Source organism: Chenopodium album, chromosome 1, assembly GCF_948465745.1.
Source record: "Chenopodium album chromosome 1, dcCheAlbu1.1, whole genome shotgun sequence".
In the NCBI taxonomy this organism is placed as follows: domain Eukaryota; kingdom Viridiplantae; phylum Streptophyta; class Magnoliopsida; order Caryophyllales; family Amaranthaceae; genus Chenopodium; species Chenopodium album.
This window is the reverse complement of record NC_137834.1, coordinates 7,596,336-7,618,780: the sequence shown is the minus strand read 5'-3', so window position 1 is coordinate 7,618,780 and position 22,445 is coordinate 7,596,336. Positions and strand designations below refer to the sequence as shown.

Here is a 22,445-nt window from a genome sequence, read left to right as displayed (position 1 = left end):
GAATTCAAATCCAATTAAAAATTATGTATAAAGTTGTAATGCATCTTTTTCATTGTTTAACCTTGTTTTGGTAGTAGATTAGCATTAGCTAGTGGATCTATTGTGTTCTAGCTCCGCTCAAAATGTGAGTTTTGACCAAAATAGTTGCGTGTCAACCATAACCTATTTTACATTTTTACCTGAACTAGAAAAACTAAGAAATATGTGTTCATACTCAACTTGGTCCATCTTATGACTCGAAATTCATTTCATTTATAAAATAATATGATAATTATTGATTTTTTTGGCCTTGAATAACATGAGGTTGGTTGTATAATTAATTATGAATGATTGAATGACGACGTTTATTATTAATTTATCTTATTTGGATTTTTTTTTGCATGGATGAAGGCACTTGGCGTGTGAACAAAATTGGATTTGGTTTTTTTTTTTTTTGTGTGTTTTGGGTCTTTTTCTTGTCTGTCATAGTTTTGATTGCATTTCCGAGAATTTATAGTATGAATGGACCATATAAATATATACGGAATAATTAGGAAAATTTGTCTAGGAGGAATATATGTTCACTATTTTGTTTGAAAGGATCTTATATATTTAAAGTGGTCTAAAAGTACCTTATAAGTTAATTTTGTTGTTTGGATTTTGGAGGGACCTTGAGGTCGGAATCCGACATTAATTGTTTTTTTTTTCCTTGATGTTGACCTCTCATGTGATCTTAAAAAATGATCCTCTTTTATTTTTTTCCCATGATTTCTCTCTAATTCCCTTATTTTGATATGTGTCGTTTGGGGATTAGATGAGAGAATGAGGAATTGAAGGGAAATTGTGAAAAGAAAAAAAGAAGAAGTAAAGGGGGTCATTGTTTAAGGTCACTTAAGAAGTCAACGTCAGAGAAAAAAGTCAATTATTGTCGGATTTCGACCTCAAGATCCCCCAAACAACAAAACAAACTTATAAAGTTTTTTTTATACCACTTTAAAGTTTAAACATATAATGTCCTTCCAAACAAAATAGTGAACATATATGTCCCTTCCAGACAAATTTTTCGAGTAATTACTTATTGTGAATTTGCGATTGGTTGATCACACTTAAGAAAGTAATTACTTCAATATTTTATTTTCATTATTGAATGAAAGGGAAGTTGGACATGCAACATTATCTCTTTTCTGCGTCCGTCTAACCGTTTCAAAATACATTTTTTATTAGGGACATTTTTAGATATAAAGATTAAAGGGAAATTCTACAATATAACTCGCAACTTTTAGAAATTTTACGCTGTATTTTTACTTTTTAAAACTTCTATATAGTAATTAACCAACAAGTTTATTTAGGGACTATATAGTAACCTTGCCGTTATCTCACCGTTAATAAATTCTATTAGTGGGGCCCACTTTCCAATTTTTAATACTTTTTATTGATTTTTGCGCATTCTAAAATATTCCGTTTAAAGTTTAGGGGCTATTTTGGTTCCAAATGATCCAAATTGAGCTTAGATTTGGCAAATATGAAACGTAAATACCTTGTTTTGCGTATTACGAAATGTCTTTAGGCGGGAAAATTTTTCATGAGAAAGCAACACGTGTACAATTTGGAGAGAGTGATGATATCAATGGTTGCTACTTTGGAGTATTAGTTTATACTTTATAGACATAAAATACTCATAGTTAAAACAACATAAATAAGTGTGAAGCTCTAAACAATTGTATGTTGAAAAGAAATGAGGAAGTATTTAACTATTCTAAGAAATTTATATTAAGCTTTATTTAGTATCATACGCAGTAGTCTTCCGCTTTTAAAATTTCATAAATACTATTTCCCTATGACCTTATCTCTTATTTTATTTTATTTTTTTGAAAGAATGACCCTATCTCTTATAATCGCACCATGCAACTATTGAATTGCATATGAGGCTAGGCTAAGTGTTATTAAAAAGAATAATAATAATACAAAAAAAAAAAAGGAAAAATAGATTTGAGTGAGAACCCTAATCCCAATTGCTTAACTTAGACGCAAAATACCATCCATATGAATATATGATCCAATAATGTCAAAATTGTCATCTCCTTTGACAAATTAACACATTTCCTTAATATGGAGATTAGTCTTCCTTTGATTCTTCATTATTACTTTTTCTAATACAAAATGTTCCCCTTCCAAATTTGCAACTATTCCGTCAACAAAAAAATATAAAAATACTTTGTTGTTTTTTTAAAATAAAACCTTCTTGTAGTGAAATACTCTTAAAATAAAACTCTGTCTCACGCCAATTTTATAAAATGATAGTAACTTATTTTATTGACTTTAAATATTGATTGAGATAACAAATATTAACGGATAGGAAAAAGCTGACACGTCAACATCACGTATAGTGAGACGGAGAATTCGGATTCTAAAAAAAGCGACCCTAATAAAATCAAGTCACGTATGGCATATTGGTATGTCCAAAACGTTGTTGTTGGTGAAGTGAGAGTGAGTTGGTTTTTCATGCACCTCCTCTCCCACACTCTTTTCTCATTCATCATTTGATTCATTTCATATCGACTTCATTCCCCCTAATCCCTATATTTAAGGAAATTTTCATATAAAGAAGCCTAAAAAGATACAATCTTTTCCACTTTCTCTCTCCTCAAATCACTTGAGAAATGGCTAGCCGAAGGGTTTCATCTTTGCTATCTCGCTCACTTTCACCTTATCTCACCTCTTCTCCTGGTAATTTACAACAATTTTACCCTTGTTTCTTCCGAAATTGTTATTAATTTGGTTGGATTTTTGTTCATTTTGATTTTGTTTGTTTGGTTATATTATCTTTCTGTTTGTTTTGATGGGTTTGTTGGTTTACCCTCATTTGATTAATAATTTTAGATGTTAACCCTGTTTTTATTTTGTTGAAAAAATATCAATTCATGAATTTTGTTTTTATTTTGTAATGTTTATGTTGATGCTACGTTTGTCACTCAATCTGATTCGGTGGGTTTGTTGATCTCACTCTTCTGACTGACCATTTATTCTTGGGATTTGAATTTGACTCATAATTCCGGGTTTTAGGATAATGATACTATATCCGTATAGGAAACTAAACATTAATTACACCAATCGAAGACATGGTTTGTCGTGAATTTTTATGCTGGACCATTTTAGTAGATACTCGTACGGGGTATATTTAATGCTTATACACATTACACACAAACTAGTTTTGAATTTTGAATGTTTAGAAAGTTCTTGTAATTTGTGCTCGTAAATTGTAATGCCTTTGTTGTTCATTCAGAACAAAAACAATACGAAGTACTCCCTCCGTCTCTTTATTAGAGTACCCTTTCTCTGGAGTAAAACTTATTATGTGTGACTGCACAAGCTCACATAGCTTTGCAGAGTTATTGCATGTTGATCAAGTGAATCAGGACAGTCCAATTGCCAATTGCTAATTTTTTTTTCAGCCGTCAAAGGAATCTTTAGCTCCTAATTGAGGAATGTTAAGAATTACTGTTTTGTTCTATGAAAGTTGTTCAAGGTTATTGGATTTACATAGAACAATTAGTGATTCAATTATTCACCTCATTCGTGTGGGTCCATTTTGATTGGCGGGCGGCAGGGTTTCAACTTCTAAGTTACCAAACAAATTAGTGTGATAGGAAAAAAGATCAACAATGAAATGTCACTTTTGTAAAGTGATTGATATTTTGGACTAAGAGGTCTAAAACTAGGAAGCATGAGATTCATTGTTAAAAACAATTATTGATGTTTACTTGGATTTGATTGAATTTGGCTTTATTATAAGGGGCATCTTATAAGGGCTCTACTGTATGTAGATAGCAGTGTTCTTGAAACGCGTCTGTTCCACTATTAGTCGTTGTATATTTGTAACAATAGTAAAGATAAGTACAATAGGGGGAGTATTGATGTAGTTTCCGTGTTAGTACAAAAAATTTCCATTTTTTCTTTACGTCTAGGGTTGATTGCAAATATTGAAGTATGCAATTATGTTCACTTGGAATAATGGAAGACAAATGATGAGTAGAAATAATTTGATGCTAGACTGATACCCCATTTCTTGCACCCACTAGGGTACCAGTTGGATGGATGGTTACATCACGTCTGTGTTAATTACAACGTGTTCACATTTGTAAACATTGTTACTTTTGTTAGCCAAATTACACCCTGCTGCCCCCCGTTTCAATGTTTTTTAGTAGAACTTCGATTTTTGGAGAGTAGTGATTATCTGATGCCAAAAAGGCCACAACTTGGACTAGGTACTCTCTGCTGTTTTTTTTAGTCAATGGACAAGGATTATAAGTTTCTTCCTTGAAAAGTCTGAGCCAATGATCATTCAACAGAATTTAGGAATTTATAGGATGACAAAGGTTTTGCCTTTTGCTTTAGAGTGCTTACCTCTTGAATGTTATGGAAGAAATGAATAAAGATACTCAGACATATGAAACAAACTTTTAACAACTCACAATAGCTCTAGGGTAATATAGTTTCCAATAATCATACACCTAAGTGATTTTTTGTAGCCTGCCATATAGTATCACTACGTTTGTGCATCTATTGTTGAATCCTTTGTAAATGTGTTTTAGGATTGCGCTTAGATCTCTGTATATATTACTGCTTTTTTGGGGGTCGCATTACGAGGTTTAGAACGTATATGACTGATCAGATGTCTGAAAAGGGGGGAACTTCTTTGATCATCATTTGTTGGTGTGTAGTGATTTAATATCTTTATTTTTTTTTTCCTATTGTGTACTGATAATTATGAATAAATATGTACAACACTGATATTCTAGTAACCATTTTGCATTAAAGGAAGACTTTTATTTTTCTTTCAATGATCGATGAACTTAACATTCTCTAATGTTTTTTTAAGTAGGAAGGAGCTCCTGTATCAGGAGAGGACTTCCAAAATACAGCACTGCTGCTGCCATTGATGAACCAATTACCCCACCAGTGGATATAAATTATACAAAGCTTCTTATTAATGGCAAATTTGTAGATGCAGCATCAGGTATTTTCGAATTTTCTGTTTAATTATCTGATACAAATGTGATATATTTTCAATACTAATGTTTGCGCTGATTGCAGGAAAAACTTTTCACACAGTGGACCCTCGGAATGGGAAAGTGATTGCTGATGTTGCTGAAGGAGATGCCGAAGATGTGAACAGAGCAGTATCTGCTGCTCGGAAAGCATTCGATGAAGGACCATGGCCAAAGATGACAGCTTATGTAACTAAATTTCCAAAAAGTTGTGAAATTATACTTCGATTCACAGTTATGAATATGCCGTAATCCAACTTTACTGTTGATCTACTGCAGGAAAGATCAAAAATCCTTTTGAAGTTTGCTGATCTTATTGAAAAGCATAATGATGCAATTGCTGCTTTAGAAACATGGGATAATGGAAAGCCTTATGAGCAAGCTGCCAATATTGAAATACCTATGGTTGCACGCCTTTTCCGGTACTATGCTGGTAAGTAAATACTCCATAATTAAGATTACCCTTAGCTATGACATTTTCTTGTAAATAAGTAACTTATATAGCAAGGTTGCATTTCTTATATTTTGTGGCCCTAGAACAATTTACTGTCAGAGAACTTATTTTGATTTCTGATCCCAGGTTGGGCAGATAAGATACACGGTCTCACTGTTCCTGCTGATGGACCGTATCATGTACAGACTCTGCATGAACCAATTGGTGTAGCAGGGCAGATTATTCCATGGAACTTTCCCCTTTTAATGTTCTCTTGGAAGGTTGGACCTGCCTTAGCTTGTGGTAATACAGTTGTTATAAAGACAGCAGAACAGACTCCTTTGTCAGCACTTTATGTTGCTAACTTATTTCATGAGGTACTTTCATTCTTTGGTCATGAACTTGATTATGTTTGCATGTGATAACTATCCCTTCTCATTTGCAAGAGAGAAATGTAAATCTGAGAAATTTCGTGGAAATTGACTATCGTCCTATTGATTGATCAACCAGTCTCTGATTAGAAATACACTTTGCATCTGTCTTTCAAGTTATCTATGAGTCTCAGATAATTACTGATAACTTGTGTCATCACAGGCTGGACTCCCTCCAGGCGTGCTAAATGTGATTTCGGGTTATGGACCAACTGCTGGTGCAGCCCTCTGCTCTCACATGAATGTGGACAAGGTAATTAGGAATGTCTTTTGTCTTTTGTTTTCTGTCTAAGTTTTCAACTTCTTGGAAAACTCTTTGAATAATTTTCCTCTTTTGAATGTTGAAACTACAACCATACTAGACTAATTGATTAAGGCTATATACTTTTCTGTTAATTATATTATGCAATAGAGGCTGCTATATAGTGCTTAGTAGTCTCAACCTATTCTTTTCCATAGCTTGCTTTTACTGGATCAACTAGCACAGGAAAATTAGTTCTTGAATTAGCCGCAAAGAGCAATCTCAAGCCTGTTACTTTGGAGCTTGGTGGGAAGTCCCCATTCATAATATGTGAAGACGCAGATATAGACCTAGCAGTGGAGACTGCTCATTTTGCTTTATTTTTTAATCAGGTATGAGCTGAAAATTTTCATATATGAAGTTTTGGATCGTAAGGGATGGAGGAGAAAGATTTATGTTGATGACTACACGGAATAATCAAATTTGGTTCATGTTAGCCGACCCCACTTTTGGGATTAAGGCTTTGATTGATTGATTGATTGATTGATTGAGCTGAAAATTTTCATATATGAGTTTGTTTTTTGTTGTTGGTTTGAAGGCTCGTAATCCTAATTGCTGATCAAGTGATTTGCGTCTTTCTTTAGGGACAATGTTGTTGTGCTGGGTCTCGTACTTTTGTCCATGAAAGTATATATGATGAGTTTGTTGCCAAAGCTAAGGCACGAGCTGCAAGCCGATCTGTTGGAGATCCATTTAAGCAAGGCATTGAACAAGGTCCTCAGGTAATCCATATACAGTATTAATCTCTACAAGTCTTTGTCTTATCATTTATTTCCTGGCTTTTAATTGCAATAAACCATTTGGTTGTTCGGACATTTTGTTTGATTGTGTTTATGGTGGCACTTTTGAATTATGTAGATTGATCCAGAGCAGTTTAATAAGATATTGAGGTACATAAGATCTGGGGTCGATAGTGGAGCTACCCTGGAAACAGGGGGGGACAAATTAGGATCAAAGGGCTACTACATAAAGCCCACAGTTTTCTCGGATGTAACGGTATAAAAGCCTAGCTTGCCTCACTTCTCATCAGTTTTCCTGACAATGTGCAGTATTACAAGATTCATAGCTAATCCATTATAACTGTCTTCAGGATGACATGTTGATAGCACAAGATGAAATTTTCGGTCCAGTGCAAACCATCTTGAAGTTCAAGTGAGTGACATATGCATACATTTATACAGAAAGAAAGAAAAATATATACATACAAAACTTTTATTAAATGCTTTCCTTGTCTTGTTCCATAGGAGCATAGAGGAGGTGATACGCCGAGCAAATGCATCTGAGTATGGACTGGCAGCTGGAGTTTTCACTCAGAACCTCGACACTGCTAACACTATATCACGCGCTCTAAGAGCTGGTACAGTGTGGATAAACTGTTACGACATCTTTGATGCTGGAATCCCTTTCGGTGGGTACAAAATGAGCGGCATTGGTAGAGAGAAGGGAATTTACAGCTTGCAAAACTACTTGCAAGTGAAGGCCGTTGTCACTGCCTTGAAGAATCCAGCTTGGCTATAGAGTAAAAACTATTTTCTTTCCTAAAATAAAAGGCGGCTAAGCTCAATCTTTATATCATTTTATGCTTTATCATCAAACATTGGTGGTGAATGATGATGATGATAAAAGATCCTTATCTGATATACGGAGTACTTCGTATATTGCAATTAGCAGTTCGATCTTAATGATGTCGATAAATTTGGTTTATATTGTTAGCAACGCTTGATTTTGAATGCTGGTATGTTTGTGAATTAAAAATCTCTGTTTTGTAAAACCTTACATGACACTCCGCCGATGTGCTAAGAAGAGAACGAGTGAACACAACCAAATTTAGCTGCGCTGCAATAAAAATGCAACTATTTAACGTCATAAATTTGAGTCGTAATTCAAAATGTATTTTCACAAGGAAATAATTACTCCTTCCGTCCCTAAATTACATTTCTACTTCTAACATTTATATAATAGAGAGAAGTCCCATGAATTTGATTATAGGAATTTGAGTTCTTATTTAACCTATCTCTGCCGCTAATTACCCATCTAAATTAACTTTTTGGTTAACATTGACCGTAAATATCACGAGTAATATATGAAAACTCAAATTATGATGTAAAATCCCATGAATTTGATTATAGGAATTTGAGTTTTGTGGGAACTCAAAATTCCTACATTTTGTGAGAACTCAAAATTCTTAAGAAGTTTCACTTCCCCCATATCACCAAATTTTTGCCAACCAAACAACATACAAAATTTGCAATTCCTAGGAAGTTTCAATTCTCATGTTTTATTATGTCAACCAAAGTTGATATGCTACTAGTAGGAAGACAAAGATATACACAATTAGGGGTCGTTTGATTGGGGGTAATCAGGAAAGGGAATGGGAATCAACTGGCCCGATTTTTGTTGATGTTTGTTTACCACTTTCTTTCATTCCCTTTCCTCTCTTCATTACCCCAAATCCCTCTAAGTTTATTCCCCACCCCCCCCCCTAGACTTTTCCATTCCATTCCCTAGCCACCACCACATCACCACCTTCCTACCTCCACACACCAGCGAGAAACCCAACCACCGCACCACCCATTGCTTCGCTGCCTCTCCGACGACCTTCGCCGCGTCTCCCCCTCCCCGTAAAACACTCTTCTCCTCACGCAAACACTAACCCAGCCCCTAAAAATCCCTCCTTCTCCCCGCAAAACCGCTGTCCGACCCTCCCCCACCCTCAAAACCCTAGCGCGGCTAGGGTTTCGAGGGTGGGGGAGGGTCGGACGGCGGTTTTGCGGGGAGAGGGAGGGATTTCTAGGGGTTGGGTTAGTTTCTAGGGTTTTCGGGGTTGATTCTTAGGGAAGAGAGTGATGTGCGTGTGCGGCGAATGTGCGGCGGAGGGCGGCGAAGGTGCGGCTGGTGGTTTGGTGGACGGATGGTGGCTACAAAAGGTGAAAAGTGAATGAATTAGGTGGTTGTGTGGTGGTGGGTTGATGGGATTGTTTCCCTTTGTTTCTAAAACAAACAACATAGAGAATATTGGGTATTTTCATTCCATTCACTTCCATTTCCTTTGTTCATTCCATTCCGTTTACCCCGGTTGAACCAAACGGCCCCTTAATGAATCGAGCAGAATATGTTCACTACACATTACTTTATTATGGCCAAGTAATTCAGCACCATATATTACAGAATATTGCAAAATTATACTAGTATGTTATAACATGGATACTAGCCCTCTCTATTTATTTTTATTTTTAAATTTTTGTGGCTGTTGTTGATTATTAATGGTGAATTACTCTAATACTTTTTTTTTTTTTTTTTTAATGAGGAAATGTTACTCTAATAACATTTTCTCATGTTTTGGCTTTATAGATTTAAAAATAAACACAAAATCTTACTAAAGATCCTCTGTTAGTCCTTACTTATAAGGTTCACGTGATTAATGGCCCACAAATGCACAACAATTATCTAATAAGAGAGTAAAACAACTTCACTAAACGTGTAATTATTTGAGAGAAATATAAGCAGTCTTTTGAAAAATGATGACTATTATATTATTTTAATGATATATAATATGATTGGTTAAGTTTTTCAATTTATAAAATAATCATAATTAGTCTTATAATATCTACAATATAAATATAAATTTTGAAAATTTTAATCCAACATAAAATAAATATTTTTTGAGATCATATAAAATAAGAATAAAAATTACATAAATGAAATAAAAAATTTGATAAATCAAAAAAATATTGATAATACTATTTAATACCATCAATAAAACAATATAATTAATTACTTTGAACAAATATGTGGTCGTGTAGTTCCGCTACTACAAGACATGTTAAGGCACACGATCGTGCGGTTTTGGTCCGTGTGGTTATGAATTGGGCTGTGGCTTAAATTCAGTTTCTATTTTGAAGAGTTCTATATATACCTTTAGGGTTACCCTTAGCCAAATCAGTTGAGTGGTTATTCAGAAATATGAGAGTATTTTGTGTTTTTCTCATAGGTGAGATCTGTGAGAGATAACATTATAAATCTAAAAGACAATCAATCTATTTTCAGTGAATGGTCACAAATCTATTCTGAATCTGTAATATGTTTTCCTTAAGTCAATAAAACTATTACTCTCGCCTGCCTGTGGACGTAGCCAACACATTATTGGTGAACCATGTAAATCCGTGTGTGTTTTTCTTGTCAATTTTACATTCACCATCTATTCTTTCTTGCATACGTTATAACAATTTTAATGCACTAATATGCTCATCAATAATATTTTAATTGTGCATTGTAAAAATTGCACATAAAATAGCTAATATTTTGAAAAAAACACATTGTGATGCTTTTAACAAAGTTACATTTAACAAGATCTCACTTGACTATGTTTTCGTATTAGTAGTGAGAATTTATGATCATAATTTTTATAAATTTGACCTTTAAAAGAGAAATGATGCAACTATTGAGTAACAAAGATAGTGGATGGCCAATGACGTGTTCAAAGTGAACTATTTATCACAAAAAGGGTAGAACTACTTAGCATCATAATTTTGATTACAAATTTTTGGTTCAACTATATATACTAACTTTATATAAAACATGCCGAGTAATCCGTCGAACATAAATATTTTGTATAAAAATGGTACAAGTATTATAAAAGGGAGTATGAAAGGGAGTAGTATATTTGTATGTAGAGTTTTATAATAGGTTAAAGGCTTAAAGCTGCATATCTAGGTGATATATATAGATGTGCCCATATATTATTTGGACCAACTTTGTAAACCCACCAATAACTTTATATCTTTTCAAAAACATCAATTTTTGTTAATCACTTTCATAAAATATAACCTTTATGATTATGAAATAGTCAACTAAGGGAACACCGCAATTTCGTCCAAGCCCAAAATGCCCTATAAAAGGGATTTCAGGAATCAGAAGTATTTTGTGATACAGCTCATGAGATTTCTGCTCATCTTTTAGTTCAAAATGTTTATAGCTGTCTATGATTTAGACATTATTATGCACAAGTTGGATTTTTAGCAAAAAAAAAAAAAAGAAAAAAAAAAAACGAAAAAGACAAAATTAACTTTATTTTTATATATATATTTTACTAATTAAAGAACTTTATTTTATGTTGGATCACAGTAGTTTCTTTATTTAATGCATTAATAAATTAATTTTGTCGGGTAAAGTTTACTACTAGAATCTATGTTAAATGACAACAAAAGAGTCACAAAACTTAAACAAATCGTTACTCTTTAATTTCTAATATTGTGAGTTTGGTACAATTTTCAAGTCCTCAAGAACTAATTACATATTCAATCTTGGTAAAAAAAATATATAAAAAATGTTACAAAAATGTATATATAAAAAAATTAATTAATTAATTGAATCCTAGTTATTTTGTGGTACATTCCGGTGGTAGGACTTTGTACCTACGTTTGTCTTTACAATAAGAGTAGATCATTTGCTTGCTTCTTGCCCATTGTAGTCCTTTGTTTTGTTGATTAGATAACTTAACAAAATCTTGGCCCTCAAGAGGGTCCAAACTTGATGGGCTACTACTCTTAGAGCATGATTTACCCGAAAGATCTTTCGGGTCATAAATGCAGCCGGCCATCTCCATCTCCCCTAATGAAGCGGTAAATGGGGCGTACTTATAGTTAACCGGGTATTTTCCTCCATGGGTTGCCCAAGGTGAAGCATCCCATATTGTGGCATATACCGCCATAGGTTTTGATGGATAGGATGAAGACGTCGTTGGGGTTTTTTGCACTTCCCTAATTGGTATATTGTCTACTAAAAACCTGCATTTCGAAGAAAAAAATTAATTAAACTTACTATATATTAATATAACAGCTAAATTAGTAGACATCCATTTAAGTTATTTTCTTAAGATAATCTACTTATGAATCCCTAATTTAGCCTATATTAGGTGTCATGCATTATGATTTGATTTCTTCTAGTAGTATGTTGCTAGGCATTTAAGGTTTGGGTAGGGAAGTTTGTGTCTGGTTGTTATGGCCAACTTGAAGTCTTGAAGTGATACAACTCATAGTGTTTTGAGTATGAGGTCCACAATTTATATCTTACCTATAAACCATTTTGTTCCAAACATAAACATGTTACAATTTTATTTTTCTTAATAAAATAATGTATGTTTCACTCTTATTGAATGCATGTATAAATAAACCTTCTTAAATTCATCAACTTTGTATCCTGTTATCAATTCTAAATAATGACTTCTTTTTTTCCTAACTCGTCCTTCAAATTTTGTTACACTGTTGTACCTTAAATTGAGTTAATAGTAATATACCTTTTTAGCCGTAATACTTTAGTTAAAAAAAAAAAAAAAAAAGGTTAAGAAAAGATTGGTTATATCGAGTTGTCATGTTACTCCATACGATAATAATTAATGTACAAAAAAAGTGACATGATTTTAGGTATAGTATAAGCTTAAGTTGGCATTTACTTACACAATATGATGACTATTCCATATGATGCTGTATTCATGAAACTGTGTAGTTGGATCAAACCATAGTCGAAATTTCTCTTCTCTCCCTGTTTTTACACTTCCATTTCCATACATATTTGTTTGCAAAACCCAATTCCTGCTTTTTTGATGCCCAAGTAACTCGAAATCGATCTCATCGTGGTTGTGTGGAAAAATATCTGAATTCGACATCTGGGGCCAAGGAAAAAAATCATTCATTTAGTTTCGCGGTTATTTATAAATAACCAAAATATCTTATGCAACCGTTGTATATTCTACATGCGTGTTACTGGACTTACATAAAAGGCGACAACAACTCCAGAGGTGAAACCAGGGGGAAGTTTGATAGCAGCACTAAAGAACCCATAATTATAATGATTCTTAGAACCAAAACCTGCACCTGTATATTTTGATCATGTTAGATTATTACAAATTTACATTAATAAATTATAAAAAATAGATAAAAAAAAATGTAGGTAATAAAAATTACCAGTTTTTTTGTCAAGAGAAATCTTAGCAAAAGAGCCATTGCCATAAATTTGAGCATTAGAGTCTCCAAACATTTGGGAGTAGTCCCGGTCGAAGGAAAGATGAGGGAAGAGGCTAGTTAATCGAGTCGAGCTCGGCAGCACGCTTTGAGCGTTACTGCCATGGTTTGATGAGCTTAGTAGTAGTAGTAGTAGTATGAATGTATACAAGAATATGGCTTGTAAATGGAGGTTCTTGCTAAGCAAGTATGCCATAGTGTTTTTTTATACTAAAGTTTGTAATTTGTATAATGTCATAAAATAAAAACAGAGGATTGTGGTGTTGGACAAATGAAGGGTGGTGTATTTATATGGGATGTTTTAGAGGCTGCTGAATGCTGACTGGAGTTGCTGAGTTGGTGCAAGCTGGATTTTTCTGCATTTCTTTTGAGGTTCCTCCAGAATAAATACGTAGTATTGTTTTTATTGGGAGTACGGTAACTCTAGAATTTTGAACAAACCAACTCAGTTTACTCTGTTCTAGGTGTTTGAACAAAAATACAAAATTGAAACAGGTGATAGGTAAATCGATCTCTTTTTGAAGGATTAATTACGGGATATAATTTACTCGGATATTCGGATTTGATGTTTGATTGGATATTAAAAAGGACTTTTTTCTTGTTTATTGATATGTAAAAATTATAAAGTATGTGAATATAAAATCGAAATATTCTTTTATTCTATTGTCCATACATACTTGAAGTATGTGAAAATCCATATAATTGTTAGACTACTAGTGTTTAATCAAATACTCAAGACCTCAACTAATGTATATGTAATTTAATTATTGATATTATCATTTTTTGTTATGTGTGATTTGTTACTTGCTCACCTTGAAGGCTTGAATTGGCATGGCAATACTTATCCAAGCATGTCTCAAGCTTACATCGTCTTACTTTAACTTGGTGATCGAGTCTTGGTGCTTGTTATAGACAATTAAGAATCGTGATAATACCTTCTTATTAACTAGAATATAAATTTAACCACACACTTACTAACGTAAAATTAGACGTTCACACTAAGCCTACTCTGGTCAGGGTCTCATGCACCAAATGTAAGTCGGTCATTATTATTTGTAGACTAGGCCTAATCAAGGGAAATTTGGTAGCTTTGACCTAGCTCGGCCTAGCACAACACTAATGCTGACGTAGGGCCTATTCTCTTCAGATTATTTTTCAGTTTAGTTCAGTTCCAATGATTCAGTTCAGTTCTTAACTTCCTTCTCTAAAAAAAAAAATTCAATTCAGCTCCAATAAGTTAAGTTCAATTCAGTCCAATCAATTAGAACATGTCTGTAATTGGTGTATTGAGTTTTTATCTTCATCCAATGTCATAGCTTCAATTCGTTTAATAACAAAACATTTTGTATTACATTTAAATGGACTAAGGGATAAAACCAAGCCTAATGCATTGTATAATCAAGCAATGCAAGTGGGGTTGTATAGTGTATCGACTATGTTATGTTTGGCTTGAGAACAAATGTGGGACATGTAGAAGATGTAGCCATGTAGGACAATCAATGCTGCTGTTAGCTCTAATTTTCTATGGGTTATGTCATAGAAAATAATACATCACTCAAGTTACTAAACTACAATTGTACTTATTATTATTATTTTAAAACAATAAGTAGGATTCTATTAGACCAAAAAGTGTCGTATTTTAGAAAATAAAACAAAACAAAACAAGTGAATTCCCAACACCACAAATAATAACATATACATATATAATAAGACTTAAATCAATTACTTGAGCTTATTTAAGTCATCTCAAGCTGAATACCTACCATCACACTACTCTCATGGTCTACTTGTTACGTATTACACTCATATACACTCCGAATTTTGGTAAGACTACAAACTACTCAACAAAATTAAGTCCAGATTAATCCATTCTTAAATCTAAGCTTCTAAGTAATGCATATAATAAAAATTACTTTTAAAGACATTGACAAAAGACATTGATGAAAAGATTAATTGAGTGTGAAAATATAAAATGAAGAACTACAACTAGTTACCATAGTCAAATTTGTGAATTAAATTTGCTTGACCTCAAAATTCAAACAGAAGAAAAATGGGAGGTTTTTTTAATGACCACAAAAATAAAAATAAAAATAAAAAATAAAAGTTGTATTTCAAAGTAGGTCGTGCCAAACTTGAGTAGACTTGAAACGTCTAGTATTGGGCAAGCGTGTGAAAATATAGTGTGCATGCATGATGCATATATTCACCTGTAAAGCTTTGCTTTCAATCTTTATGGTTTTTATGAGTCCTCCTGTTTTTGTACTACTAGCTCTCCATATTTAATTTAAGTAGTTTCTTGTCATGTTTGTCTAATACACTTGTGAATTTTTTCTGACTTTTCTAACTTTATTTACAATTTTATGAAATGCCCTTTATCTTATCCAATTACATACAATCTCTTATGAAATCGTCTATAGGATAAGAAGAAATTGAATTGCAACAATCATGTATTAATTGAGGAGTATATAAGTGAAAATATCATCCAAAATGTTAATTAAGTAGTATTTTGCTTCGATAGTTGATGTATGTTTATTAATTACTACATCTATAGCTGTATTAAGAAAAAACTTTATCTTCTTATTGTCTAATACGAAGTCCAAAGTCTTAATTAATACTCCGTATTCATTTAAGAGGCGTTGTGTGAGGATTTGCGTCACACTAGTAAAAGATGTGATAACACACAACGCATGAGTCTCATATATTGGACAATCAATATCACATTTTGGGCGATAAGTATTAGATTTTGACAACGAGTCTTAGATTTTGGATCTATCTCAAATTTTAGACAATGAGCATCATACTGAATGTTAAAAGCCGAGTGTCAACTTTTGGGCTACAAATTAAATCTCATATTGCGAGCAACTAGTCTAAATTTTAAATAATGAGCTTCATATTTTGGTTAACTGAGTCTGAAGAATGTTAAATTTGTCACATACAACACATGGTAATCCCATCTCACCCAATCTAACTATTGATCATTTATTTGAGCAATGATTTAACTACTCATATCTAACATAGCAACTGGCAACCACTTTGGTCGAAAAGCTGAAACCATGTTAGGTTGCATTTCATATCATTGACATCAAACTACATTACTTTTTACATATTCACTTAAAGTCAAATTCAATAATGTTAAAATTGAATAGGCCTTGTTTAAGCTTAATACATGAGAAAATTACCCAATTTGAGAGAAAAAAAACTCCGAATGTGCAAAAAACTTATATATACAAAAAAGGAAAAAAATTACTGATAAATCAAAATTTAAAAACACACTCAATACCTGCACTTACCTCCCTTTTTTTTATCAGCTAAACATAAAAGGATTTGTTAAAAAATGAAAAAGATATAAGAAGGACGATAATTGTTTGCAATTTTATAAAATGAACTTGATCCTGATCCGCTTACTTATCACAACACCCGTTTTAAATAAAAAAGAATGGGCGAAATAGTAATGAATCGCGGATTTTGTTGCTTAGTCTTTCTCAGTTGGATTATTGTTGCAATTATCCCACTTAAGGCACTAAAAATGTCCCAACTCCTAAGCTATAATTAATAATTGTTACCATACTTACAAATTCATTATGATAAAAATAAAAAAGAACAGTTTTATTAGAATACCTACACAAGTAGGAAATTAAGAATGAAAGATGTTAAGCTAACACACCAAATATTGCAAAATGTGGTCCAATTGAGATGAGGGAGAATTTAAGAAGGCTAGCACAACATGTATGTTATGACGCGGTGAAGTCGCTATGCCAGCTACTTTACACAAGTTTATGTTAGCGACATCTTGCCAGGCCATCTCATCATTGGTAAGCAAGCCAAATGTAGCCATCTTTCATGCCACCTTGATTTAAGCCTTCTCATTATCTAGCTAGTAGGGGCATAAGTTGGAAAACCGATTTAGGTGGTGTATGGATCGTCTGGGTTAAGTTCGGTTTAAGCAAGGGTTGGTTTTATCAACTTGATTATATAAGAATAATGTCTGTTTCAAAAAAAAAAAGAATAATGTCAAAGTCAAACTGTTTAGAGTATTTAAGAACAAATGGGATGAATAGTAAATATTTTGCATTACATGCGTTAATTTTTGGGTCAGGTTGAAATTAGATACAATCAAGTTCATAAATAATACTCGTACTAGTTTCAGTTCAAACCAAGTCATTTATCCTTCCAACTAACTTACTAAGTGCCTTCTTTTCATAGTTTGAGCTTTTGACTAGTTTTGTTTGTATTGAGTTTTGTATATTTGAGTTTTGTTTGAGTTTAGGTTGAGTCATTTCCAAATTTAAAATTAATTCTATCAGACGGAACATTAATTAAACTATACTTAGCTTCCAAGAAAAAAGTCTAAAATTAAAGGATGCATATAATAAATACATACTTTCTCCGTTCTTTTTTACATGACTCGCTTTGACTTTTACATTATTCACCACTCCTCCTCTGACCGTCGTTTGTGAATAATATGAAAGAAAAAACATATTCATTTAAGATCTTTTTGAATTCGTCTTAGTAAGTATAATCATAATATATACTCCGTAACTTTTATAATTATTTCTTATGTAGAATTAAAGTTATTGATCATTAAGTTTTGCAGTGCCAAGCGTGATTAAAGAAATAGGTCAAGTGAAAAAGAATAGAGAAAGTATATGTTAATCAAAATACGAAGGACATAGTAATATTAGATACAAAGTATATACAAAGAAATTGAAACGATTAAAATTTTGGCTAGATGATCTGAGAACAAAATACTCCCTAATAGTCAAGATAATAAAAAATTATAAAATAAAAAAAAAAAAAAAAATGGAGTACTTACTAATTAGGCGACGCACTCGATCAAATCATTATTCTCTCATTTTGATCCTCAAACTAGTCAACCTTTAATTTGTGGTTGATGCACCCGGGTGCACCATGCTCATGGTGCACCCAAAAGAACATTTAGTATATTTAAAAGAACATGGGTAAAAAATGAACATGTTTTTATTTTCTTGCAACTGCAAATCCATCACTCTCTTCTCCTGCAATTTCTCACTCCTCTTTCTCTTCCTATCACTCTCTTTCTTGCTGCCAATTTTTACTCTCATTTACACCATCATTTTCATTTAAGAATTTCAATGAATTTGGGTAAAAATCATTTCCAAAGTACTCATTTTCTCTCTCCATAACTTTTCTCTTTTATCTTTTTCTATTTTTCAAAAAAAATTCAAAATAGCAAAATTGTTCATCTTCAAAGTGAAACCCAAGAAAAAAATTGAACTTATTTCAACAATTCAACCTTCAAACTTAAACAAATGGTGGATTCAAGTAAAATGTAAGTATAAATTTTATACATGCAAATTGTTTTTCGTCAATAATTTTAAAGACAAAGTGTTTAATTTTTTGAATTTGGGGTTTTTTTTTTAAAAAAAGAAATAATTAAAGCTAAAGTACAAGTTGTTCAAAAAAGAACAATTAGAGGAGAAAGAAGAATAGTAATGAATTGAAGCCAACTGGAAGATAACAAAGCAAGGTTAATTTTTCAAACACTAGCTTGTTCTTTTTCAAACACTAACATGTTCTTTTAATTCCATGTTCTTTAAAATATGCCTATTGTTCTTTTCGGAGGTCATGTTCTTTGTCAAACACAAACATGTTCTTTTGTTGAACGCTATTATGCATGTTCTTTTTCAAATACTAGCATGTTCTTTTTCAAAAACTGGCTTGTTCTTTTTCAAACAGTAACATGTTCTTTTTATTCCATGTTCTTTAAAATATGTCTAATGTTCTTTTCGGAGGGCCATGTTCTTTGTCAAACACAAACATGTTCTTGTGTTGAACACTATTATGCATGTTCTTTTTCAAATACTAGCATGTTCTTTTTCAAACACTCGTATGTTCTTTTTTTTTCCTCATGTTCTTTAAAATAAGCCTAATGTTCTTTCCGGGTGCACTATACTATTTTCAATTCCAATTTCCAATTGGTAAATCTAGGGTTATTCCCAAACCCCAAGTCCCAACCTATGATTGCCACAACATTACTGGCCACTTAATTATTTTTTATTTTTTCGTTGTGATTCCAAATTTTCATTAATAATATAGCCCTATAATTAAAGAGAAAGTGAACTTTGCTGGTTTATAATAAATTCCCTTTAAGAGATACGTAGTATAATATATTCCTCAAAATAGAATATATAAATCATAGAATTGCTGGTGAGCTAGCTCAGCTCCTTTTTCTTTTTTTGGCCAAAGCAATTTAAAGCCTAATTAGTAAGGGCCAATTCTCTTCAGATTATTTTCAATTCAGTTCAGTTCAGCTCCAATAAGCTCAATTCAGTTCAGTTCATTTCTTATCATAATTTGCTTCTCTCATAAAATATTCAATTCAGTTCAGTTCAGCTCCAATAAGTTCGGTTCAATTCAATTCAGTTCAGCTCAATTCAGTCAATCGGAACAAGCCTAAGTAATTCATGAGTCAAAGACTATGATTTCATGTGTTTGCATTACTACCATCTAGTTTCAATTTATTTATCTATGAATTTGAATTATTAAGGAGCATATTTAAACACAAATCAAAATAATTTAAAATTTGATGATAAAATAAAAAACCAGTACTGTGTTTAATAGGTTAAACTAGTCACGGTTACACAATGATTGGTTAGGTTTTTTTTTCTTTTTTGTTTCTATTTTAATATTTTTCTTGTAATGCTTAGTAAAGCAGATCAGCAAAGTTGATTCTGTGCTAACCTGGATGTAAGCATGAGCCATGAGCCCAACATGGCAACAATCCAAGATCCAACAAACTCTATCAAATCTCTTATTCCGGGATCTTAGCCTTACATATTCTAAGGGCCTGTTCTTATTGACTGAACTGAGCAGAACTGAAATGAATATTTTATATGAGAAGGAAATTAGGAGCTGATCTGAAATGAACTGAATTGAACTGATGAACTGAGCTGAACTAAACTAAACTGAACTGAACGAAACTTAGCTGAGCTGAACTGAACTGAACTGAACTGAATTTCAACGTAAGAGAACAGACCCTAAGCGTAATAACTTATGTGTTCACAAGATTCATAACTGTGACAAGAATCACAACTTACTAGTCACAAGACTACTGGCTACATACATACATTTGCAACCAAAAAAAAAAGGGCTACATACATACATTTGCACCAAAAAAACCAAGGCTTACATACATTTGCACCCAAAAAAAAAAGGGCTACATACATACATTTGCACCAAAAAAAACCAAGGCTTACATACATTTGCACCCAAAAAAAACAAGGCTACATACATTACAAAGCACAACCCATGCAGACATGTACATATGTACTCCCTCTGTTTTATAATTTGCACAAATTAAATGCGTAATAATGATGCGCAAAATTCTATAATTAGCATAATACAAAGTATAATCTTAATTCAATACATTTAGGCTATATTCAATCCATTTTATTTAAGCAAATACATACTTCGTATTTGTTTTTTTCGGATCAGATCAGATCATTAGATTACTACATATTATATGGTTTCTCATTTGATAATTTATAAAGGATTATCGTACAAATAAGGTCAAAATTGAGTAAAATGCATTTTTGGGGATTCACCTTCTGTACTTTTCTTCGTTTGGGGACTCACCTTTCACTTTTAATCCCCTAAAATGCATTTTACTCATGTACTAAAACGATGAAAAGTACTGAAGGTGAATACCCAACCCCGTTACGCCACGTCAGCAGCAAATCAGAATGCCACATACTCATAATCACATTACAAATCAATCACCTAATTGATACTATTACTAAAATTACTAACTTACATCACACAATTATTCTAGAAGGTAAGTCAAGAAGGTAAATATGGAAAATTATCATATATTATTATGTCCATCATTTCCATATTATTTTCTTAGAATATTATACAGAATAATTATAATTATATCATGCTTGATTCTTTCCGCAATAAGCCATTGGATACATGAATGAAATCATTGCCTTTGATAGTAAATCAATTCACATATTATATGGATGAGACAATTGATTCTATATCATAATATGCTTGATTTGTGAGCCTTGAATGATAATGTGTCCACATATATGTTATACGTAATACTACGTATTATTACAAGAATGTATTATTATTTATATCTAATCTAATCTAATCATCATCATCATTTCAATTTCAAAAAAAAAAAGAAAAAAAACCCTACAAAGAAGCACGTAACTGCTAATTTAGTCTCCATAAACTTTCTCTATTATAAACTCAACTGCAACACTTTCATAACTGAGAATATTCGTTTTTTTTATAATAACTTAACTGGTCTCGGATAAATTTGGGCTCTTAAATTTACGGGGCCCTGTGCTAAGGGTGTTTGCACAGGCCCTTAGCTGGCCCTGCACATACTACAATTCAAATATATAAAATTGTCAAGCTTATAAATGATGCTAAGAAGATTATTGGGTGTCAAGCTTCATATATTAAAGAATTTGATAATCATGTAAGTTTAGGCGTTGTTTATTTTTGTTGTGCATTTACATGTATTGCTTCTATTTGGATAATTTATTAACATGTTGAGTTAGTAATTGTAATCAGGAATATGGAGATGTCATATTGAAGGATTATATACAAGAACATCTAATGAGTACATTCGTTTTTATACTACATGTTCCAAAAAAAGAGATGGACGAAGTAAGGGCCTGTTCACATTTACTTAATTTCAGTTCAGTTCAGTTCAGTTCAGTTCAATTCCAATCAGTTCAGTTCAGTTCAATTCAGTTCAGCTCTTAATTTCCCTCTCACATAAAATATTCATTTTAGCTTAATTCAGTTCAGTTTAGTTCAGTTCAGTTCAGCTTCAATCAGTTCAGTTCAGTTCAGCTCAATTCAGTAAATATGAATAGGCCCTAAGAGTCGTGGCTGTTCTTTCAGTAAATGGGAAGAAGAATATTATTACCTCCATCAAGACATCCGCAAAGATGAGACATCCACTTAGTTATGGTTTTGGTAATATAGTCCATATAGACAAATAATAATCTGATTGCTTTTTTTGTTATTCATTTTTGAAAAATATTGCTTAACAATATGTCTTTAAAAATGTTTTGTGTCGTTTTATATCAACAACGTTGAACTTTCATTATACCTAACATAATAACCCGTGCATTAGCACGGGCAAATGCTAGTTTCATATATTAATTATAACCAAAAGTGTTCCGGTTATGATCCGAATACCGTTTGTTGGGCCGGTAATGATCTCTTTGTCCT

The 22,445-nt window shown here is 32.5% G+C and overlaps 2 protein-coding genes across 4 annotated transcripts; one reads left to right on the top strand and one right to left on the bottom strand.

The window, feature by feature from the left end:
• The first annotated feature begins 2,442 nt into the window (after nt 1-2,442).
• LOC145641674 (benzaldehyde dehydrogenase, mitochondrial-like) lies at nt 2,443-7,904 on the top strand. Of its 3 annotated transcripts, none has more exons than XM_081692581.1 (11): nt 2,444-2,706; nt 4,859-4,996; nt 5,074-5,216; nt 5,307-5,460; nt 5,608-5,837; nt 6,055-6,144; nt 6,351-6,524; nt 6,777-6,914; nt 7,051-7,188; nt 7,283-7,344; nt 7,437-7,904. In XM_081692581.1, the coding sequence occupies exons 1-11, from the start codon at nt 2,640-2,642 to the stop codon at nt 7,708-7,710; spliced, it is 1,608 nt and encodes a 535-aa protein (XP_081548707.1). In that variant the 5' UTR covers nt 2,444-2,639; the 3' UTR covers nt 7,711-7,904. The 3 variants fall into 3 exon arrangements, with proteins under 3 accessions (XP_081548723.1, XP_081548707.1, XP_081548715.1); XM_081692589.1 differs by having other exon boundaries at nt 2,445-2,706; nt 4,862-4,996; XM_081692597.1 differs by lacking the exon at nt 6,351-6,524 and having other exon boundaries at nt 2,443-2,706.
• A 3,506-nt stretch (nt 7,905-11,410) lies between these two features.
• Nucleotides 11,411-13,483, bottom strand: LOC145643044 (putative xyloglucan endotransglucosylase/hydrolase protein 33). The gene is made up of 4 exons (XM_081694225.1): nt 13,155-13,483; nt 12,964-13,064; nt 12,648-12,856; nt 11,411-11,978 (listed from the first exon to the last, which is right to left on the bottom strand). Exons 1-4 carry the CDS (start codon nt 13,405-13,407, stop codon nt 11,570-11,572), a joined length of 972 nt encoding a protein of 323 aa, XP_081550351.1. The 5' UTR covers nt 13,408-13,483; the 3' UTR covers nt 11,411-11,569.
• Between the last annotated feature and the right edge of the window lie 8,962 nt (nt 13,484-22,445).

Coding starts and splice junctions, on each gene's coding strand:
- LOC145641674 (XM_081692581.1), top strand. CDS start 2,640: ATGGCTAGCCGAAGGGTTTCATCTTTGCTATCTCGCTCACTTTCACCT. Junction 6,145..6,350: donor CTCACATGAATGTGGACAAG/GTAATTAGGAAT, acceptor TCTTTTCCATAG/CTTGCTTTTACTGGATCAAC. Junction 6,525..6,776: donor TTGCTTTATTTTTTAATCAG/GTATGAGCTGAA, acceptor GTCTTTCTTTAG/GGACAATGTTGTTGTGCTGG.
- LOC145643044 (XM_081694225.1), bottom strand. CDS start 13,407: ATGGCATACTTGCTTAGCAAGAACCTCCATTTACAAGCCATATTCTTG. Junction 13,065..13,154: donor TTCTCTTGACAAAAAAACTG/GTAATTTTTATT, acceptor CAAAATATACAG/GTGCAGGTTTTGGTTCTAAG. Junction 11,979..12,647: donor TGGAATAGTCATCATATTGT/GTAAGTAAATGC, acceptor TTCGAAATGCAG/GTTTTTAGTAGACAATATAC.